Genomic DNA, 16,349 nt, shown 5'->3' on the forward strand with positions numbered 1-16,349 from the left:
TTTTGCAGCACCTACTTTCTGCCAGGCCTGGTCAGGCGGTTGACTCCAGCCTGGATTGGCCATCCCTTCTCGGGTAGTGAGGGCAAGAGCCAGGAGAATTGGGGCACACAGGGACTAGGGCTTTGGTTCAGTGCTGTATCTCCAGACTCCAAAATGGTGCCTGGCCACAGCTGATGCCGCCATAAATACCTATTAAATGAATGAAAGACCTGAAGTCACCGTCCTCTGACTTAGGGTGACATCTATATCCTGTCCTCTCTGGACCGGGAGAAGAAGGACCATTATATCCTCACTGCCTTGGCCAAAGACAACCCTGGAGATGTAGCCAGCAACCGTCGAGAAAACTCAGTGCAGGTGAGGGTGCCAGCCTGGGCAGGGGACAGCAGGGCTGGGAATGTGGAACTACCAAGCAAAGTCCATAAGAGAGTGACCCTGCAGATGGGAACAGGGCCACCAGTCCTTCTCAGAGACATGGTGGCAGGAAGAAGAGGCAAGAGGTTGGCTGTGTGGCTTACAATGGCTGTGGCTTAAGAAGATGGGGGACTCTGGGAGAAATCTCTTGTCCCAATCTCTTCTTAAGCAGCTGGATGCACCTGGGTGTGACCCAGATGAAGCCTGGGGTTCTGAGTGGCCCAGTCTCATAGAGTCCTGTAGAAAGAAGCAGTCCAGCAAACAAATATAATTATAAAGTAGTCATCTTGTGTGTGATTTGTTGGTTTTTGAGATAGTGTCTCACTATGTATCACAAGCTGGCCTGGAACTTGCAATCATCCTGCCTCAGCCTCCCAAGTGCTGGTATTACAGGCATGTACCACCATGCTTGGCTTATTTATGACTCTTAAAGGATGTTAACAAAGGATCTAATTTACAGCCCCCTCCCAGTTCTGGTGTCCATGCAGTTTCTCTGAGGCTGTATCTTACTTTTTAATTTTTTTACTTATTTTTGTAGTACTAGAATCTCACACTTGCTAGGCAAACACTCAACCACTTTAGCCCCCATTCCTTTTGTTTTTGAAACAAGGTCTTGCTAATCTTACTGGGCTGGCCTCAAACCATGATCCTCCTGCCTCCATCTCCTGAGTAGCTGGGATTACAGGCATGAACCACCATGCCTGGCTTGCATCTTGCCTTCTAGGCTCTCTATTCCCTTTTCTACACCAAGTCTCAAGTCTAGGTTTTTCTGTCTCTATTCTTCTCCATAGTCATACAAAGAAGACTCCAGAAGGGGTGGGGGCTGAGAAGCTGAAAGGGCCCAGACAAATTCTCTTTTGCAGGTTAGAGGGCTGGGAGCACTTCCACATGTCTGGATCTTGTCCCTGTCACCTGTGTACATGCCTGTGGAGCGGAAAGGCGAGGTTCCTCAGCCGAGCATGCTGTATTCATTGGCAGTCCTTTCTGCACCACAGTTATCCAGTCTGTAAAGGACACTAGAGAAGTGGCGATGGAGAAGCAAGGAGATGAGGTGGCTTGAAAGTGCTCTGTGCACTGCTGCACAAGGCCATGACTTTGATGCATCAGTAGAGCCTCAGCTGGCCCACTGTGTCATGGATTTGGCAGGGGGAGCCAAGTCTCTAGCGGAGCACAAATCCCAGAAGAGGGGCCCTAGAACTGAGCGTTGTGGCACACACCTGAAATCTCAGCACTCAGGAGATAGAGGCTGATGATAGTGAGCTCAAGACTGACCTGGGCCAAGCACTGGGTGACTCAAGCCTGTAATCCTAGCTACTCAGGAGGCAGAGATCAGGAGGATCCTGGTTCAAAGCCAACCTGGGCAAATAGTTCATGAGACCCTATCTCAAAAATCCTTATCACAAAAATAGGGCTGGTGGAATGGCTCAAGGTGTAGGCCCTAAGTTCAAGCCCCAGTACCACAAAAAAGGCGGGGGCTTACCTGGGCTATATAGTAAGACCCTGTCTCAAAAAAAAAGATGGGCCATATAGAGTGGAGGAATCCAACTGCTCAGCATATCCAGAGAATAGAGCCAGAGTCCCGAGGTCACTGTGGGGAAAAGCAAAGGACAAAGTAAGAGGGGAGCAGATAAGGGTTCCTTCTTCAGAGACTGGTCAGACTTCCTGCTACCCACAATCTCCCTTGCTTAGTATCTGCTCAAGCCAGACGCTGAGCCAAGAATCATGACACAGAGAGCTTCATGTGTCAGCCTCACAAGGACTCTAAAAGAGACCATACTCTGTCCCCACTGTACAGCTAAGGAAACTGAGACCAGATTCAACAGATTCAAAGACGGTACCTCCGTCCAAGGGTGGTACCTGTCCTTCTATCCACCTTCTCGCTGTGTGACTGGCTCTCTGAGACAGCCCCCATCATGTTTCTAACCTTTGGCCTCGAACCCCTCCCCCAGGTGGTGATCCAAGTGCTAGATGTTAATGACTGCCGGCCACAGTTCTCCAAGCCCCAGCTCAGTACAAGTGTGTACGAGAATGAACCAGCAGGAACTTCAGTCATCACCATGATGGCCACTGACCAGGATGAAGGCTCCAATGGTCAGCTAGCCTACTCACTTGAGGGCCCTGGCATGGGTATGTAGCCTGCCTTGGACGCCATGGTAATTTAGAGGGTGGGGAGGGACAGGTTGCCATGCCTATAGCCCCAGGCCAGGGCGGGGTGGAGGAAGGGAACAGAAAGGATGTCTCAGCCAGAGCCATGCTCCTGCTCTCCTGCTCTCCTGTTTTCCTGCTCCACCTGCCAGAGGCCTTCCACGTGGACATGGACTCGGGCCTGGTGACCACACAGCGGCCCCTGCAGTCCTACGAGAGGTTCAACCTGACAGTGGTTGCCACAGATGGTGGGCAGCCCCCACTCTGGGGCACCACCATGCTCCTGGTAGAGGTCATCGATGTCAATGACAACCGCCCCATCTTTGTGCGCCCACCCAACGGCACCATTCTGCACATCAGAGAGGTACTTCTGGTCCCTGGGCCTCCTGTCCACCAGCATTCCTTTTCCATATCCAAGCTGCTTCTTCAGCCTGAAGTCATGGCTTCATGGGAGAGTGGAAGGGCCCCATTGCTGGGAGGGGAACCTGAGGCCAGATGAGGGAGCAGGCTTGCCCAGCAACTCACAGAACAAAACTGAACAATGGTTGGCAGTGTGGGCTGTGCTAGCAAAAGATCTTGGGTTCAAGGGTAACTTTACAACTGACCAGCCAAATGATCTTCGGCTAGTGACGTCTCTGAGTCTGTTTTCTCATCTGCAAATGGAACTAATAATAGTTTATGCCCCAGCTCTTGCTCCAAGATGTCTAAGAACTGTCTCCCTGCTACCCACTCCCCCATGCTCATCTCAAAATAAACGCGAGGACCTCCGTCTATCTGGCAGTCAGTGCTGGCAGCCTGGAGTTGGGAGTGAACGTCCAAATGAGAAACAGGAGAAGTGGCCGAGGTTCTGGAGTCTCTCCAGTTCTTCTAGTCCTTGGTCTGTATGGCCATATAATGGCAGGGGCTCCTTCGTTTACCTCCTTCTCCCCTTCTCTCCTGAGCCCTCAGGGCTCAAATGTACCCAGCATCACAGCACGATGGAGAAACCCTCTTTGCTTTGCCCACTAGGGAGCTCCGAGTGGTCAGCCTACCTTGGATGACCCTGCAGCGACTTTGGACACACAATTTGCCCTCAGCGTCCATCTTCCCACCAACCACTTTTTTCTCTTTACCCTAATTTTGTAACTTGTTCAGTCTTACTATAAAACATATATTCCTGTCAGCTGCTTTGAATCTTTTTTCGTGGAAGGAGACAAGGTCTAAATTACTAATAATCTAGTTATTTTCCACACCAAAGGCCCCATTTACTACGTTTTCCCTTCAAGGGCTCTGTATTTGAGAAGATTCATGTCTCTTGAACAAGCAGCATTTATCTATTTGTCACCTCACTTTTTATTAATTAGATGTAACTGCTCTTGGGAGCATCCGATTGTCATGATCAATGAGAGAAACAGTGAAGCCATGCTGAGCTGAGAATTTTTCAACTAGAAGCAAAGAAAATGTGCTTCTGCTCTTTTGGCCTGGGCAGCCTTAGCATGGGCCCATAGCTGATGTCAATTAAGTTTTTGATGTCTTAGACCTAAGTCAAGGGACTGTAGGAGCCTCAGGCTCAGAGAGGTGAAGGAGCATATCAAAATTCCACAGTAAATTGGTAACAGAGTAGAACCAGGTGGCTAATCTCTAGCCACCATGTCACTCTGCCTGTGAGGGATGGTGCAGAGTTTCTGTGATAAGAGATAGCAGGGACAGCAAGACAGACATGGGACCAAGGGTGGCCGTGGCCTCAGTTTTGGGATTTCCCATTTGCTGATTCTCCTAAGCCTTAGCATGCAATGGTACAGAGGGACATGGAACCTCTGCTCCTGGGAAGATAGTCACCTCAAGTAAGCTTGAAACACATGAACCCCAGACCGGACTGTCAATGGACAGTGGCCTTGGCTTGGGGAGAGTGGGAAACAGCAGATGCTCAGAATCTGAGAACCCTTCCACATTGGCCAGAATACCCTAAGAGTGCCGTAAGGTGGCGAGGATGTTCTGCTATGGCAGAAGAGGAGACAAGAACACTATCGAGGCCTGGGAACTGGGTCCAAGCACCAGGAACTGGTGCCTCAGAGGTCCAGGCACCTCCTCCCTGTGTCCCCCACAGGAGATCCCTCTGCACTCCAATGTGTACGAGGTCTACGCCACGGACAAGGATGAGGGCCTTAACGGGGCGGTGCGTTACAGCTTCCTGAAGACAGCAGGCAACCGCGACTGGGAGTACTTCACCATTGACCCCATCAGCGGCCTCATCCAGACCGCACAGCGCCTGGACCGTGAGAAGCAGGCTTTGTACAGTGTAAGGGCCCAGAGCCTGGGTGGGGCTGGGTGGACTTTGCTCCTGGACCACCTCCGGGGGACCCAGCAGAGGAGAGTGTGCCTGGGGTCCGAAGCCCACCTCCCATACTATTCCAGCCTTCCCCTCTGACCATGCTTCTCTGCCTCCAGCTCATCTTGGTGGCCAGCGATCTGGGCCAACCAGTGCCATATGAAACCATGCAGCCGCTGCAGGTGGCCCTGGAGGACATCGATGACAATGAACCCCTCTTCGTGAGGCCTCCTGTGAGCTTGCCCATCCTCTGCACAAGTCACACCCACACAGGGACTCAGTGCCTGCAAGCCACACCTGCACACACTCCCCTGTGTACTGTGCCCTAATCTACACTTGCGTACCACATGGAAAACATCTGTCTGCATGTACTTCCCATGGGAGCCGCTCCACAGGGAGCAGCTATGGTACACTATTTTGAACACTATTTCCAGACACTACCTGGTGATCAAAAAAGCAGACAAAAGCCCTGGTGTTCTTTCATGTGCATGGATGTGGGTATGCACACACAAAGCATGAAAATCAGTTCTGATCGAGCTGGAACTGAGAAAAAAGCAGACAGCCAGGCTGAGGGCCACTCCATGGTGTGTGCACAGGAATTGGGTGTCCCCTGGAGACTGAGTGTGTGCGTGTAAGAGTACAAACACTCATTCAGACATTCACTCAGTGCTGGGGATTCTTCAGAGCACACGCCAAGCCCAGCCCTGTGTTCACAGAGGACGTCAGTGGGCAGAGGCCTGGCCAGTAAACTCCTTAGCACCCACAGTCAGCACTCAGGGTCCTGGCCAGGCTGGAAGCTTGGGCTCCTGTAACGATCTCCTCTCCCCCACTGCAGAAAGGCAGCCCCCAGTACCAGCTGCTGACCATGCCTGAGCACTCGCCCCGCGGCACCCTCGTGGGCAATGTGACAGGTGCCGTGGATGCAGACGAGGGCACCAACGCCGTTGTGTACTACTTCATTGCAGGTGGGGCCAAATGAAGCCAGTGCCCTACCTGCCCTGAGGTTGGACTCAAAGTGCCCTGATCCTCACTCAGTGCCCTGTCCACCCCCAGCTGGTAACGAAGAGAAGAATTTCCATCTGCAGCCTGACGGGCGTCTGCTGGTGCTGCAGGACCTGGACCGGGAGCGGGAGACCATCTTCTCCTTCATCGTCAAGGCCTCCAGTAACCGCAGCTGGACACCTCCTCGTGGACCCTCCCCAGCCCTTGACCTGGTTGCTGACCTCACCCTGCAGGAGGTGCGTGTTGTGCTAGAGGACATCAACGACCAGCCACCACGCTTCACCAAGGCTGAGTACACCGCAGGTGAGAACCAGGGCCTGGGCGCTTGGGGGCCGGGGCCGCTCCTTGCCTGCCACTTATACTGCCTGCCTATTCCCGTAGGGGTGGCCACCGATGCCAAGATGGGCTCAGAGTTGATCCAGGTGCTGGCCCTAGATGCAGACATTGGCAACAACAGCCTGGTCTTCTACAGCATTCTGGCCATCCACTACTTCCGTGCCCTTGCCAACGACTCTGAGGACGTGGGCCAGGTCTTCACCATGGGTAGGAGCCTCTTAGTCACTGCGTGGACTGTGGTCTGGGGGAGATGGGGTCCGTGTGGCCTCCAGCCTTGTCAGCCCTTCTATTCACCCACCTCTTTGTCTGTGTACTTTCTAATCTGTCCACCTATTCATCTCTACATATACCTACCTGCTGTTTCTTCTTTCTTTATCCCTCCTTCTCATCTCCCCATCCATCCATTATTCATTCATCTACCCAGCCATCCACCTTTCCACAACACTCCCCATCTTTCTACTAATGCCCCACACACTCCAGTGTGGGCGTTGTACTAGGTACTGGGAGCCAGAATTCAAAGAGCACACTTACGCCTATGAAGGTGCACCTTTGCTTAAGCACTTGGCCTGTGTGGTCGGTGAGACCCTCTGGGGCAGATCCTAGAAGGTGCCCCTGGCCCATTCCCTTCTCCTCTCTTCTCTCTCTCTCTGCAAACCCAGTCTTGACTGCCAGGAAGACTCCTTCACCTGGCATTCCGGGCTCACTAGATCTTCCTTCTATTCTTCTGCCTGGCTCCACGGCCCCTGCTATTCTTAAGGGCCCTAGGTCCAGCCAAGCCAAACTGCATTCCATTCCCTCAGCCTCCCATTCACTCCTAGGCTTTCATTTCCTACAATGGCATCCTGACCCCCATCTCCACCTCTAGAAATTCCTCCCCCATCCTTCAAGGTCTAGTTCATATGCCACCTTCTGCAATTATACGACCAGACATCATTCCTTTGCCTCTGAGCAGTCACTGCTCTCATTTCAATTAATACAGGTACAGAGGCTAAGTAGCTTGCTGAAGGTCATGCAGCTAGAAAGTGGCAGATTTTGAACCCAGGTCTATTGTCTTCTTAGTGAAGTCTATGCTGTATCACCTCTGCTCATCTCTCTCCTATGTTTGTGCAATTCTGAACCGCATGTGTCTCGTACATGAGAGCGACACTTGAGGGGCTCAGAAGTGTCCACTGCACCTCAGCATGGGACATAAGAGTCACATACTTGTCATCTTTGGCTTAGTACAGCCAACAGTTACATTTTGTTCAATACATGGAGTACTTAAGTACAAACTTGGGCGATAGTTAAAAAATAAGGGGGATTTCATGTAAGAATGGAAATGCCCAGTTTCTCCAGGAGAAGTAAAGTCTGGCAGCATGAGCCAGACCGTGTATCAGTGGCAGCTGAGCCAAGGCTTCCATTGCTGTCTCCCCCTGGCACTCATCTTTGCTCCCTGCTGGGTCCTGTGGGTATCTGTCCACCTTCCCCGGGTCCTGGCCCCTTCCCAGTACAATTCAGGAGTGCTGGGTGGTCCCTGACCTGTGCCACACCCCCGGGCTCTTCCCGCAGGGAGTGTGGACGGCATCCTGCGTACCTTTGACCTCTTCATGGCCTACAGCCCTGGTTATTTTGTGGTGGATATTGTGGCCCGGGACCTGGCAGGTCACAATGATACAGCCATCATCGGCATCTACATCCTGAGGGATGACCAGCGCGTCAAGATCGTCATCAACGAGATCCCTGACCGTGTGCGTGGCTTCGAGGAGGAGTTCATCCGCCTGCTATCCAACATCACGGGTGCCATTGTCAACACTGATGACGTGCAGGTGCCCTGGGACCCACCTTGGACTAGGGGCAGTGGGAGGCCAAGGGTACAAAAGGGATATGTGCTGCCTCAGCCGTTTCCTAGCAGCATGACTTTGAGGAAGGTCCCCCAGGTGTCTGGGCCTTGGTTTCCTCATCCATAAAATGGGGCCAATAATAAATTGCACGTGGCATGCTTGTCACTCTGCTTAGTCCTCAGTGAGATTTGGCAACCACAGGTCTACTGCAGGGCAGGGCAGGGCAGGGCAGGGCAGGGCAGAGGAGGAGCTCCTGGAAGAAGCCTGTCCACCCCATCCCCTGCCATGGTGCCCACACCCTACAAGGCCCCTTCTCACCTAGTTCCACGTGGACAAGAAGGGGCGGGTGAACTTTGCCCAGACGGAGCTGCTCATCCATGTGGTGAACCGTGACACCAACCGCATCCTGGACGTGGACCGGTGGGTGGGGTCTGTACTCTATCTGCCTGCCTGCTTGCCCTGGAATTGGGGAAAGGAATCCCTAAAGGAGGCACAAACACCACCATCAGGCCACTGTGTGGGGCTCCCCCCAAGAGGTGGGCAGGGCTGGGGGGAGAGAATGAAGCATGGGAGCCATGAACAGAGAGCTCTGACCCTCTGAGCCTTACTCTTCTCATCTGTAAAATGGCAGCATCCTGTTGTGAGGGTGGACAAAGCTCTCCTGGCTGGGCAGTCTTTCTTTTTGCAAGGCTTCAGGGTGGAGGGTGAACCTGGTGGCTCAAGGTGGGAGCAGAGCAGACTGTGTCGGGGGTAATTCTGGCTATGAGGGGAGGGGGTTGCTGAGATGGAGCTGAGGCCCAGCCCCTCGTCCAGTGTGATCCAGATGATCGATGAGAACAAGGAACAGCTGCGCAATCTTTTTCGGAACTACAATGTCCTAGACGTGCAGCCTGCCATCTCTGTCCGGCTGCCAGATGACATGTCTGCCCTGCAGGTACTGGCCCTGTCCTCTGGGGCCTGGGCTCCACTCCAGAGCCCACCCACTCAGGCCTGGCCTGCTCTCCCCACAGATGGCTATCATTGTCCTGGCCGTCCTCCTCTTCCTCGCAGCCATGCTCTTCATCCTCATGAACTGGTACTACAGGACCGTGTAAGTGTCCTCACCCCTGCCCTGCAGTGAACAGGCTGAACACCCTGCCTGGACGCTGGGGAGCAGGGAGACCAGCCTCCCTCAGGCACCTCTCTCTCCTTCCCTCCAGACACAAGAGGAAGCTCAAAGCCATTGTGGCCGGCTCAGCAGGTGAGCAGGGCTGTGGTGGACTGGGAAGGGAGAGGGGAAGGGAGAGGGCAAGGGGCCCCTTCCCCTCTCTACCTCTCCCTAACCTTCTCCCTGCAGGGAACCGTGGCTTCATTGACATCATGGACATGCCAAACACCAACAAGTACTCCTTTGATGGGTGAGTGGGGTCCTAGAGCCCTGCCGGGTTTGGGAAGTTCTGCCAGGACCCAGCTGGAGGGAATCCCCTGCAGCTTCCCAGGCACTGGTGGAAACCTGGAGTGTGGGCACCCCCTGGTGGTCTATGCACTCCTTTCCATGAAACTATATTCCTGAGCTGGGCTCTCTACCTTAATGGGCCTGTTTCAGCTGACACAGGCTGACATGTCCTGGTTCTAGTGGACACTAAGGTGAAAGAATGCAACTCCTTAAGGTGAGGGGCCCTGCACATTAAACCTGTGACAGGTACCACAGCTGGCCAGGCACACAGCAAGGCACGGGCTTAGGGGCAAGGCTGGGAGAGCATCTGGTCACTTGAGCCATCCCTCCTTGTTCCACCCATTCCACTCCCCAACTACAGAGCCAACCCCGTGTGGCTGGATCCCTTCTGCCGGAATCTGGAGCTGGCTGCACAAGCTGAGCACGAGGATGACCTGCCTGAGAACCTTAGTGAGATCGCTGACCTGTGGAATAGCCCTACTCGTACCCACGTGAGCCTGGTGCAATGGGCGGACAGTACAGAGGGATGGGGGTCTTTGCCACCTCTAGCAGGGGCTTTGGAGAGTGATCTGCTACCCTGTGCATGTGTGGGTGTCTACCTCTGCTCCAGCTGATGTCCCCTCTCCCCAGGGAACTTTTGGACGTGAGCCAGCAGCAGTCAAGCCTGACGATGATCGGTACCTGCGGGCAGCCATCCAGGAATACGACAACATTGCCAAGTTGGGGCAGATCATTCGTGAGGGGCCCATCAAGGTGAGCCTTCCCTGTGGGCTCCTGCCCCCACCTCCAAGATGCAGAAAAGTGGACACTCCAGGCTTAGCTAGACCTGCCCTCTGTGACGGTGAGAACACCAGGGCACCTAAGGAGTGACAGCAACCTGCCCCTTGAGGCTGGGCTCAGGTATGAGCCCATGTGGGTTCTGGCCAGTCACTAGACTTTTCTCCCATCCTCTGCCCTAGGAGTGGACACTCCCACAGGGAGTGAGCAAGGTGGGCAGGGGCTGCCTTGGCGGGTTAACCTTTTCCCTCCCCCAGGGCTCGCTGCTGAAAGTGGTCCTGGAGGATTACCTGCGGCTCAAAAAGCTTTTTGCACAGCGGATGGTGCAAAAAGCCTCCTCCTGCCACTCCTCCATCTCCGAGGTAGCGAGGTAGCTGGGTCGGGTGGGAGCTGTGTGCCGTGCCCCGTTCCTGGGGGTGCTTTTGCTCTCCTGCCACTTGCTCCTCGTCTCTGGAGCCCAGTAGCCAGGGCCAAAGCCCACATTGATGGTGGGTCCAGGAAGTCACAGGGGGGCTCTGCTTTCTGGTCTCTGAAAGGGTCTTTCAGGGATGGGGTAGGGTGGGCTCAGAACCCCAAGCTACTTTTGAGGGGTGATTTCCTTAAAAAAAAAAAACCTGGACACAAGGGTCAAACAGGCCTACCTGTGTGCCTATAGCAATTAGGTCGACATTTACAAATTCAGACTTTACCTAAAAAGTGATTCCATCTGGACGCACACTGCCAACTGGAACTGGAATAGCCTGACAGCAAAACTGCCATCTGAGTCTGTTCCACACCCAGTGTGTGCCCTCTGACTTCTGTGGACACTTTACCTGGCAGGCTTGACGTCAACTTAGTTATAACCCCAGAGACAATTGTCACAGAATTCTTACAAAATGAATACATAAGATTAAAGATTCTCACAGGATACCCATATTCCTGAGGCCACAATAGCATCTCAAAAACCCATAGGTCCCCTTCACACCCTGCTTGAGAAGTGCTGACAGGCTGGGGTAGGTCCTGTGTGAGGTAGGGAGGAAATAGGCACCTACTGGGTGGGACTCCAAGGCCATCACCTGCTCATGCCATGGGCATGGCCCTGAGCTTGTGGGGGGTTGCTGGTCTCTTACAGCTGATCCAGACAGAGCTGGAGGAGGAGCCTGGGGACCACAGTCCAAGCCAGGGTAGCCTGCACTTCCGCCACAAGCCACCCATGGAATTCAAGGGGCCAGACGGGATCCACGTGGTACATGGCAGCACTGGCACACTGCTGGCCACTGACCTCAACAGTCTACCCGAGGATGACCAGAAGGGCCTGGGCCGCTCGCTGGAGACACTGACTGGTGCTGAGGCCACTGCCTTTGAGCGCAACGCCCGCACAGAGTCAGCTAAATCCACACCTCTGCACAAGCTCAGAGATGTGATCATGGAGAGCCCCCTGGAGATCACAGAGCTGTGACTAGTGGGGTGTCAGAGCAAGGCCCTGGCCAGGCCAGCTCTGCACAGATGACCATGGGTTGGCCCTGGCGGCCTACGCAGCTGCTCAAACAGATTCTATTTTGCCAGCCGCTCATTCAGCATCTGATCTTTACCTTCACAAGATTTATTATTTTTTTAAGAAAATCAAACAAAAATGCTAAGCGACTTAAGGACCAGGTAAGGAGTGTCACTGGGGGCACAGGAGGCTGAGGACCAGCTCACCTGGGCTAGAGACGCCAAGTAAGCCCTCTTCCTCTCCCTACTCCACCCCTGGCCACTACAGGGCAGGAGCCCAGCACAGGGGCGCAAGACCCAGAGCTGGAACCCCTGCTGGCCTATGACAGTGACTTCAGTTTAAGTCCCACTTGCACTCCTGCCTGATGGACATCCAGGTGGAGGTCCTCCACTTGGACAAGAAGGTCAATGTTGACAACTGAGCATTCTCTCCATTTCACTGGCTTCCCCAATGTGCCCAACTTACAAAGAGACATGACTGATGGAACCTCCCCCAGGTTTTGAATGTAGAGTGTTTGTGTGTTCCTTTTCTAAATTAAGTTATCCCCTCAATATCTCCCCATGGTTTCTGGAATGGTCTGTTTAAAAAGAAAAGCAACTCACAAGGAAGCGGTGATACACTGGCTCTGGTCAACTACCACGTAAGTGGGGGCAGTGGGCAGGGGAGGCCCGCCTGTGGTGCTCCCTCATTCACCATGGGCCCTGGGAGCAAGCAAAGGGCCTACATTCTATTATTCTCTTGAGAGGTGTAACAGAAACACAAAACCCAGATCTAGTTAACAGAACTTTATTGTTAAATCACAGAAACTTTAGTGCAAAACAAAGGGAAATCACTGTCCTTTTAACAGTAAGGGCCCATCTTGCAGGCTAACTGGCAACCACAAGTGTAACAGGGGCTGCAGCAACCAGATGGGCAGCATACACTCTGCATCTCCCTCGGCTCATCACCTTCTGTCAGGCAGAGGCTTAGGAGCTTATCCTCCACATTTGTTTGAAAGGGAAGGTCAAAAAGAACCACTACACAATGGGCAGGGCATGCAGGGCACCAGCAGCCAGGCAGACACAGAAGCAAGCAGATGGCAGCCACCATTGTGGCCTCACACACATAAGCCAGGCCCAGCGGACCTCCACACAGCGGGCAAGTTACATTCAGGTGCATTTCATCCTCCCTCCCAAACCTACAGAACCACAAATAAGGCATGGACAGGAAAAAACAGGAAAGATTCAGAATTAGGGGTTGACCCAAGGATGGTAAATCTGCTGCCCCAATGTCCCAAGCCACAGCAGGTGCTTCCAAAATCTCTGTGCTACAATAGTGGAAATTACATTGTTTTAGAGATGTCATCGTGAGCAGAGGCTGGACGGCTTCCTGTGCTCTGGCTCTAAAAACAGCCCTCTTCTCAAAAGGGCAGCTAGAGACCTCACAGCCCTCATCCTTCCAGCAGAAAGGAGTGTCAGTGGGTAGCTAGTGACTCCCACATGACAGCAGTGCTACAATAAGGGAGACAGAAGGCGGGGGGGCATCAGGGAGGCCCTATTTTTTTAATAAAGTCAAACAGATCTGTGCACTCATTACCCCAGACACACAAGGAGGAAAGAAGGCTGTGGTTTCTGCAACATGGAAAACTCCTAGTTCCACACGTGGCGTCTGCAATGGTCCACAGCCTGGGAGGAGAAAAAAATAGTTTAGGCTTCAGAAGACTCCTGGCCTACAGCTATCAGGGATCACCCAAAAGTGGGACTTAGCACCTTATCCTAGTCAGCTGGATGGCATCAAATGCTGAGTGCCCAAGGCAGTGACTCACTTAAAACCAGGAAGTGAGGCATGGGAGCACACATTGTGTGCTTGGGAGGCTAAGGCAGGAGGATCCAGAGTTCAAGCTCATCCTGAGATGGGTTACATGGTAAGACACTGCCTTAAAAAAAAAAAGGCTGGAGGCATGGTTGAAGTGACAGACCATTTGCCTAGCATATGTGAGACCCTAGGTTTGATTGCCAGTATTAAAAAAAAACTAGGAAGCCTGTGGTCAGCGAGAGTTTTGAGGATGCATAAGGCAAAAGGCAGCAGAGGCAAAAGAGACAAAGCCCTTTACTGTTTTGCAGATGGGCACTCAAGCAGCCAGGGCTCAGGACTGAATCTACTCACACCTGGCCCCCAGTGTCCTGTTGCTCAGCTGCACAGAACAGAACCTCCTCATCCAACGGCCAGGGCCTATGCCAGTATAGGCCTGGAGAAGGGGAACCCCAGGCACATTTACCCAGGCTGGCAGCAGAAACTAGTTCCACTGCTGACAGTGTTGTACAGTGGATATGATGGTGAACAGGCTGGGGCCTAGATGAAGGAAGGAGCTGGACATGACCAGGGTGTGGGCCTCTCTGCCCCTGTAGTGGCCTATGATGACATGGTCACAAGGGACCCCAGGAAGGAAGAAAAAGTTCACAGAGGAACATTAACAGGGGTCAAGCCAAACATCCCCACCCAGGAAAAGCAGCATGGCCACCCAACTGGTGGCTGCCCAGCCAGGACAGTGTCATGGTCCTTTGGGGCTGCTAGGCAGGGGCTACCTCTCAGGGATACCCAAAAGAACTATAGCTGGCCATCAGGGAAGATTCTAGGCAGGCTCTAACCAGGACAAATGTGCTGCTGAGGCATAAAAGGACTTGTGCAAAGGTGTGGGCAGTGAGTCCTACAGGCCTTGTGCAATCCCTGGAGTGACTCTGTGTATACCTGGCACTGTCACAAAGGAACTGAAGACAAAAGCATGAAAGCTGAAACAAAAAAAAAAATACCCTCCACTCCCTGCCTAAAGACAAGTGTGAGGAACAAATGTGTCAAGTAACGGGGCGTGGCTCAATTGGTAGAGCATTTGCCTACCAAACTTGAGGCATGAGTTCAATCCCCAGTACTGAAAGAAAAAATATATTAAAAGTGCAGTTAACTTTGCCTTTACTGGGCAACCCTGAGAGCCAAATTGTCTCCTGTACCTCAGGTCTCCCACCTACATGAGCAGGCACAGAGCTGACCACTGAAGTTCCTATCAGAGCAGGCCCCTCAGGGAGATAGTCCACAGAACTACTCACGTTGCACTGGGTTGCTGTCTCCATGTTCCGGCACCAGTAGCTGGGGCCCCAGACACACCTCTCAGTTCCCAAGAGCAGCTTACGGGCAGAGGGACAGGCTCCAATTTTCTGTATGGTACAAAAAGGACAAATGAAGGGGGAAGAAACAGGGCTACCCAACCAATCCCTTTCAGAACTGAGATTAAAAGGTTCCAGAAGCAGCTGGAATCAGCACTCACACACTTACTCAGACCATCAGGACTGTTGAAGAGAGCAGCGGGGCTTATAGGCCTGGTTCTCTCCTCCAGGCTGTCTGTCCCACACTCCACCCCCACTCTGCCCTATAACCAAGTGTCAGAGGAACCGTCAGATCCATGCAGCCCTCCCAGGTTACAGCAGCCTGGAGAAGTCAGGCTGCATAGTGAGGCTTACCGTGCACACGAAAGAAGGATCCATCACCTCCACGAGGATTTCCACCAGCACAGGCTCATACTCAGTCACGAACTCATCACACTGCCAAATGAATGGAGGACACAGGTCAAGTCTGCGTGTCCCACCAGAAACACTGAGAGCCAGAAAAGCCCAACAGGTGTTGGATGCTCTTCTATCAAAGTCATTCCCAGCCCAGGAGGCCCTGGGATTGCCCTTCCCAGACTCCCCTCCCACCTCATGGCCTCACTAGCCCAGGTTCTTTTTCTTCTGTGTCTCAGCACTAGCCAAGAGGTTGCCTCTAGGCAAAACCTCCCTGGGGAGAAGTTACCCCTCTCCATACTTCCACTGGGCACAGCAGAGAGCAGCTGCCTCCACACCTGCTTCTTGTAGGGGTCAGGCAGGAAGTTGCAGCCCTTCTCAAGAGCAGCCAGGATCTCCTCCTTGGTGCTGTTCTTCTCCAGGTTGTGCTCCAAATAGCTGACCAATTTCTTGCATACCTCACAGAAGCCACCTCCCTTCAGAGGAGTCACACGTGCTACACAAGAGGGTACAGGACTCAGTGCTAGCAGGGTTCTCTCAGATCAGAGAGGGCTGCCCTCTCCCACACCACACCGTTGGCTCACCAGGCAGCACAGGCAGTTTGGGCAGCACGGGCTGCTCAGGCAGCCTGACCTGGCTGATCTGAACCTGGCCCTTGCTGGAGGAGCAGAGACTGATCTCCCTGCACACCAAGTCAGGGCTTAGCTCCTGCAGAAGGAGCGACAGGATGGAGGGTCCATACGTGTCTACCACCTCCTGGCACACACCAGACACAGACTGGGGCAACTTTGAGCACACAACATCCAAAGCATGGATTATTTTTTCCTGAAACACAGAACAAAAGGATCATAGGAGATGGGAAGCTAGGCAAGGATGGGAGATTCTGAAACTACCAGAAAACTAACAGCAAACAGCTCTAAAGACTACACAGCTACTCTGACTAGAGCCACAAACAGAGCAAAGGCAGCCTTGCCTACCTCTAGTTCAGAGGGGTCCACAGGAGAAACTGCTATCTACAAAACAGGCATAGCTGTGCACATCCCCCTCATTCTGCACATAGTGTTGAAAACCAGCAAGAGGTCTGGGGTTGGGTTCAGTGGTAGAGCACTTT

At 53.1% G+C, this 16,349-nt stretch overlaps 2 protein-coding genes across 5 annotated transcripts in view; one reads left to right on the forward strand and one right to left on the reverse strand.

The window, feature by feature from the left end:
* Cdh23 (cadherin related 23) overlaps positions 1-12,269 on the forward strand; it is a 382,861-nt gene extending 370,592 nt beyond the window's left edge. For 3 of the 4 annotated variants that reach the window (XM_074079082.1, XM_074079081.1, XM_074079079.1), the window contains 17 exons: positions 235-354; positions 2,361-2,538; positions 2,709-2,920; positions 4,643-4,834; positions 4,984-5,097; positions 5,700-5,829; positions 5,918-6,169; positions 6,248-6,409; positions 7,751-8,007; positions 8,345-8,442; positions 8,836-8,956; positions 9,033-9,112; positions 9,222-9,262; positions 9,359-9,419; positions 9,819-9,948; positions 10,088-10,210; positions 11,346-12,269. In XM_074079082.1, the coding sequence (XP_073935183.1) occupies positions 235-354; positions 2,361-2,538; positions 2,709-2,920; positions 4,643-4,834; positions 4,984-5,097; positions 5,700-5,829; positions 5,918-6,169; positions 6,248-6,409; positions 7,751-8,007; positions 8,345-8,442; positions 8,836-8,956; positions 9,033-9,112; positions 9,222-9,262; positions 9,359-9,419; positions 9,819-9,948; positions 10,088-10,210; positions 11,346-11,672 (2,598 nt within the window). In that variant the 3' untranslated portion in view covers positions 11,673-12,269. Of the gene's footprint in view, positions 1-234; positions 355-2,360; positions 2,539-2,708; positions 2,921-4,642; positions 4,835-4,983; positions 5,098-5,699; positions 5,830-5,917; positions 6,170-6,247; positions 6,410-7,750; positions 8,008-8,344; positions 8,443-8,835; positions 8,957-9,032; positions 9,113-9,221; positions 9,263-9,358; positions 9,420-9,818; positions 9,949-10,087; positions 10,211-10,491; positions 11,292-11,345 lie in introns of those variants that run through there. The other variant, XM_074079080.1, reaches the window with a different exon arrangement.
* Positions 12,270-12,478: 209 nt separating this feature from the next.
* Positions 12,479-16,349, reverse strand: part of Psap (prosaposin) — a 34,451-nt gene continuing 30,580 nt past the window's right edge. Inside the window, exons 10-14 of the mRNA XM_020162219.2 lie at positions 15,823-16,063; positions 15,577-15,734; positions 15,200-15,280; positions 14,789-14,896; positions 12,479-13,372 (exon numbers count right to left, since the gene is read on the reverse strand). Of these exons, the coding sequence (XP_020017808.1) occupies positions 13,337-13,372; positions 14,789-14,896; positions 15,200-15,280; positions 15,577-15,734; positions 15,823-16,063 (624 nt within the window). The 3' untranslated portion in view covers positions 12,479-13,336. The remainder of the gene's footprint in view (positions 13,373-14,788; positions 14,897-15,199; positions 15,281-15,576; positions 15,735-15,822; positions 16,064-16,349) is intronic.

Source organism: Castor canadensis, chromosome 7 (assembly GCF_047511655.1).
Source record: "Castor canadensis chromosome 7, mCasCan1.hap1v2, whole genome shotgun sequence".
Taxonomy (NCBI): Eukaryota; Metazoa; Chordata; class Mammalia; order Rodentia; family Castoridae; genus Castor; species Castor canadensis.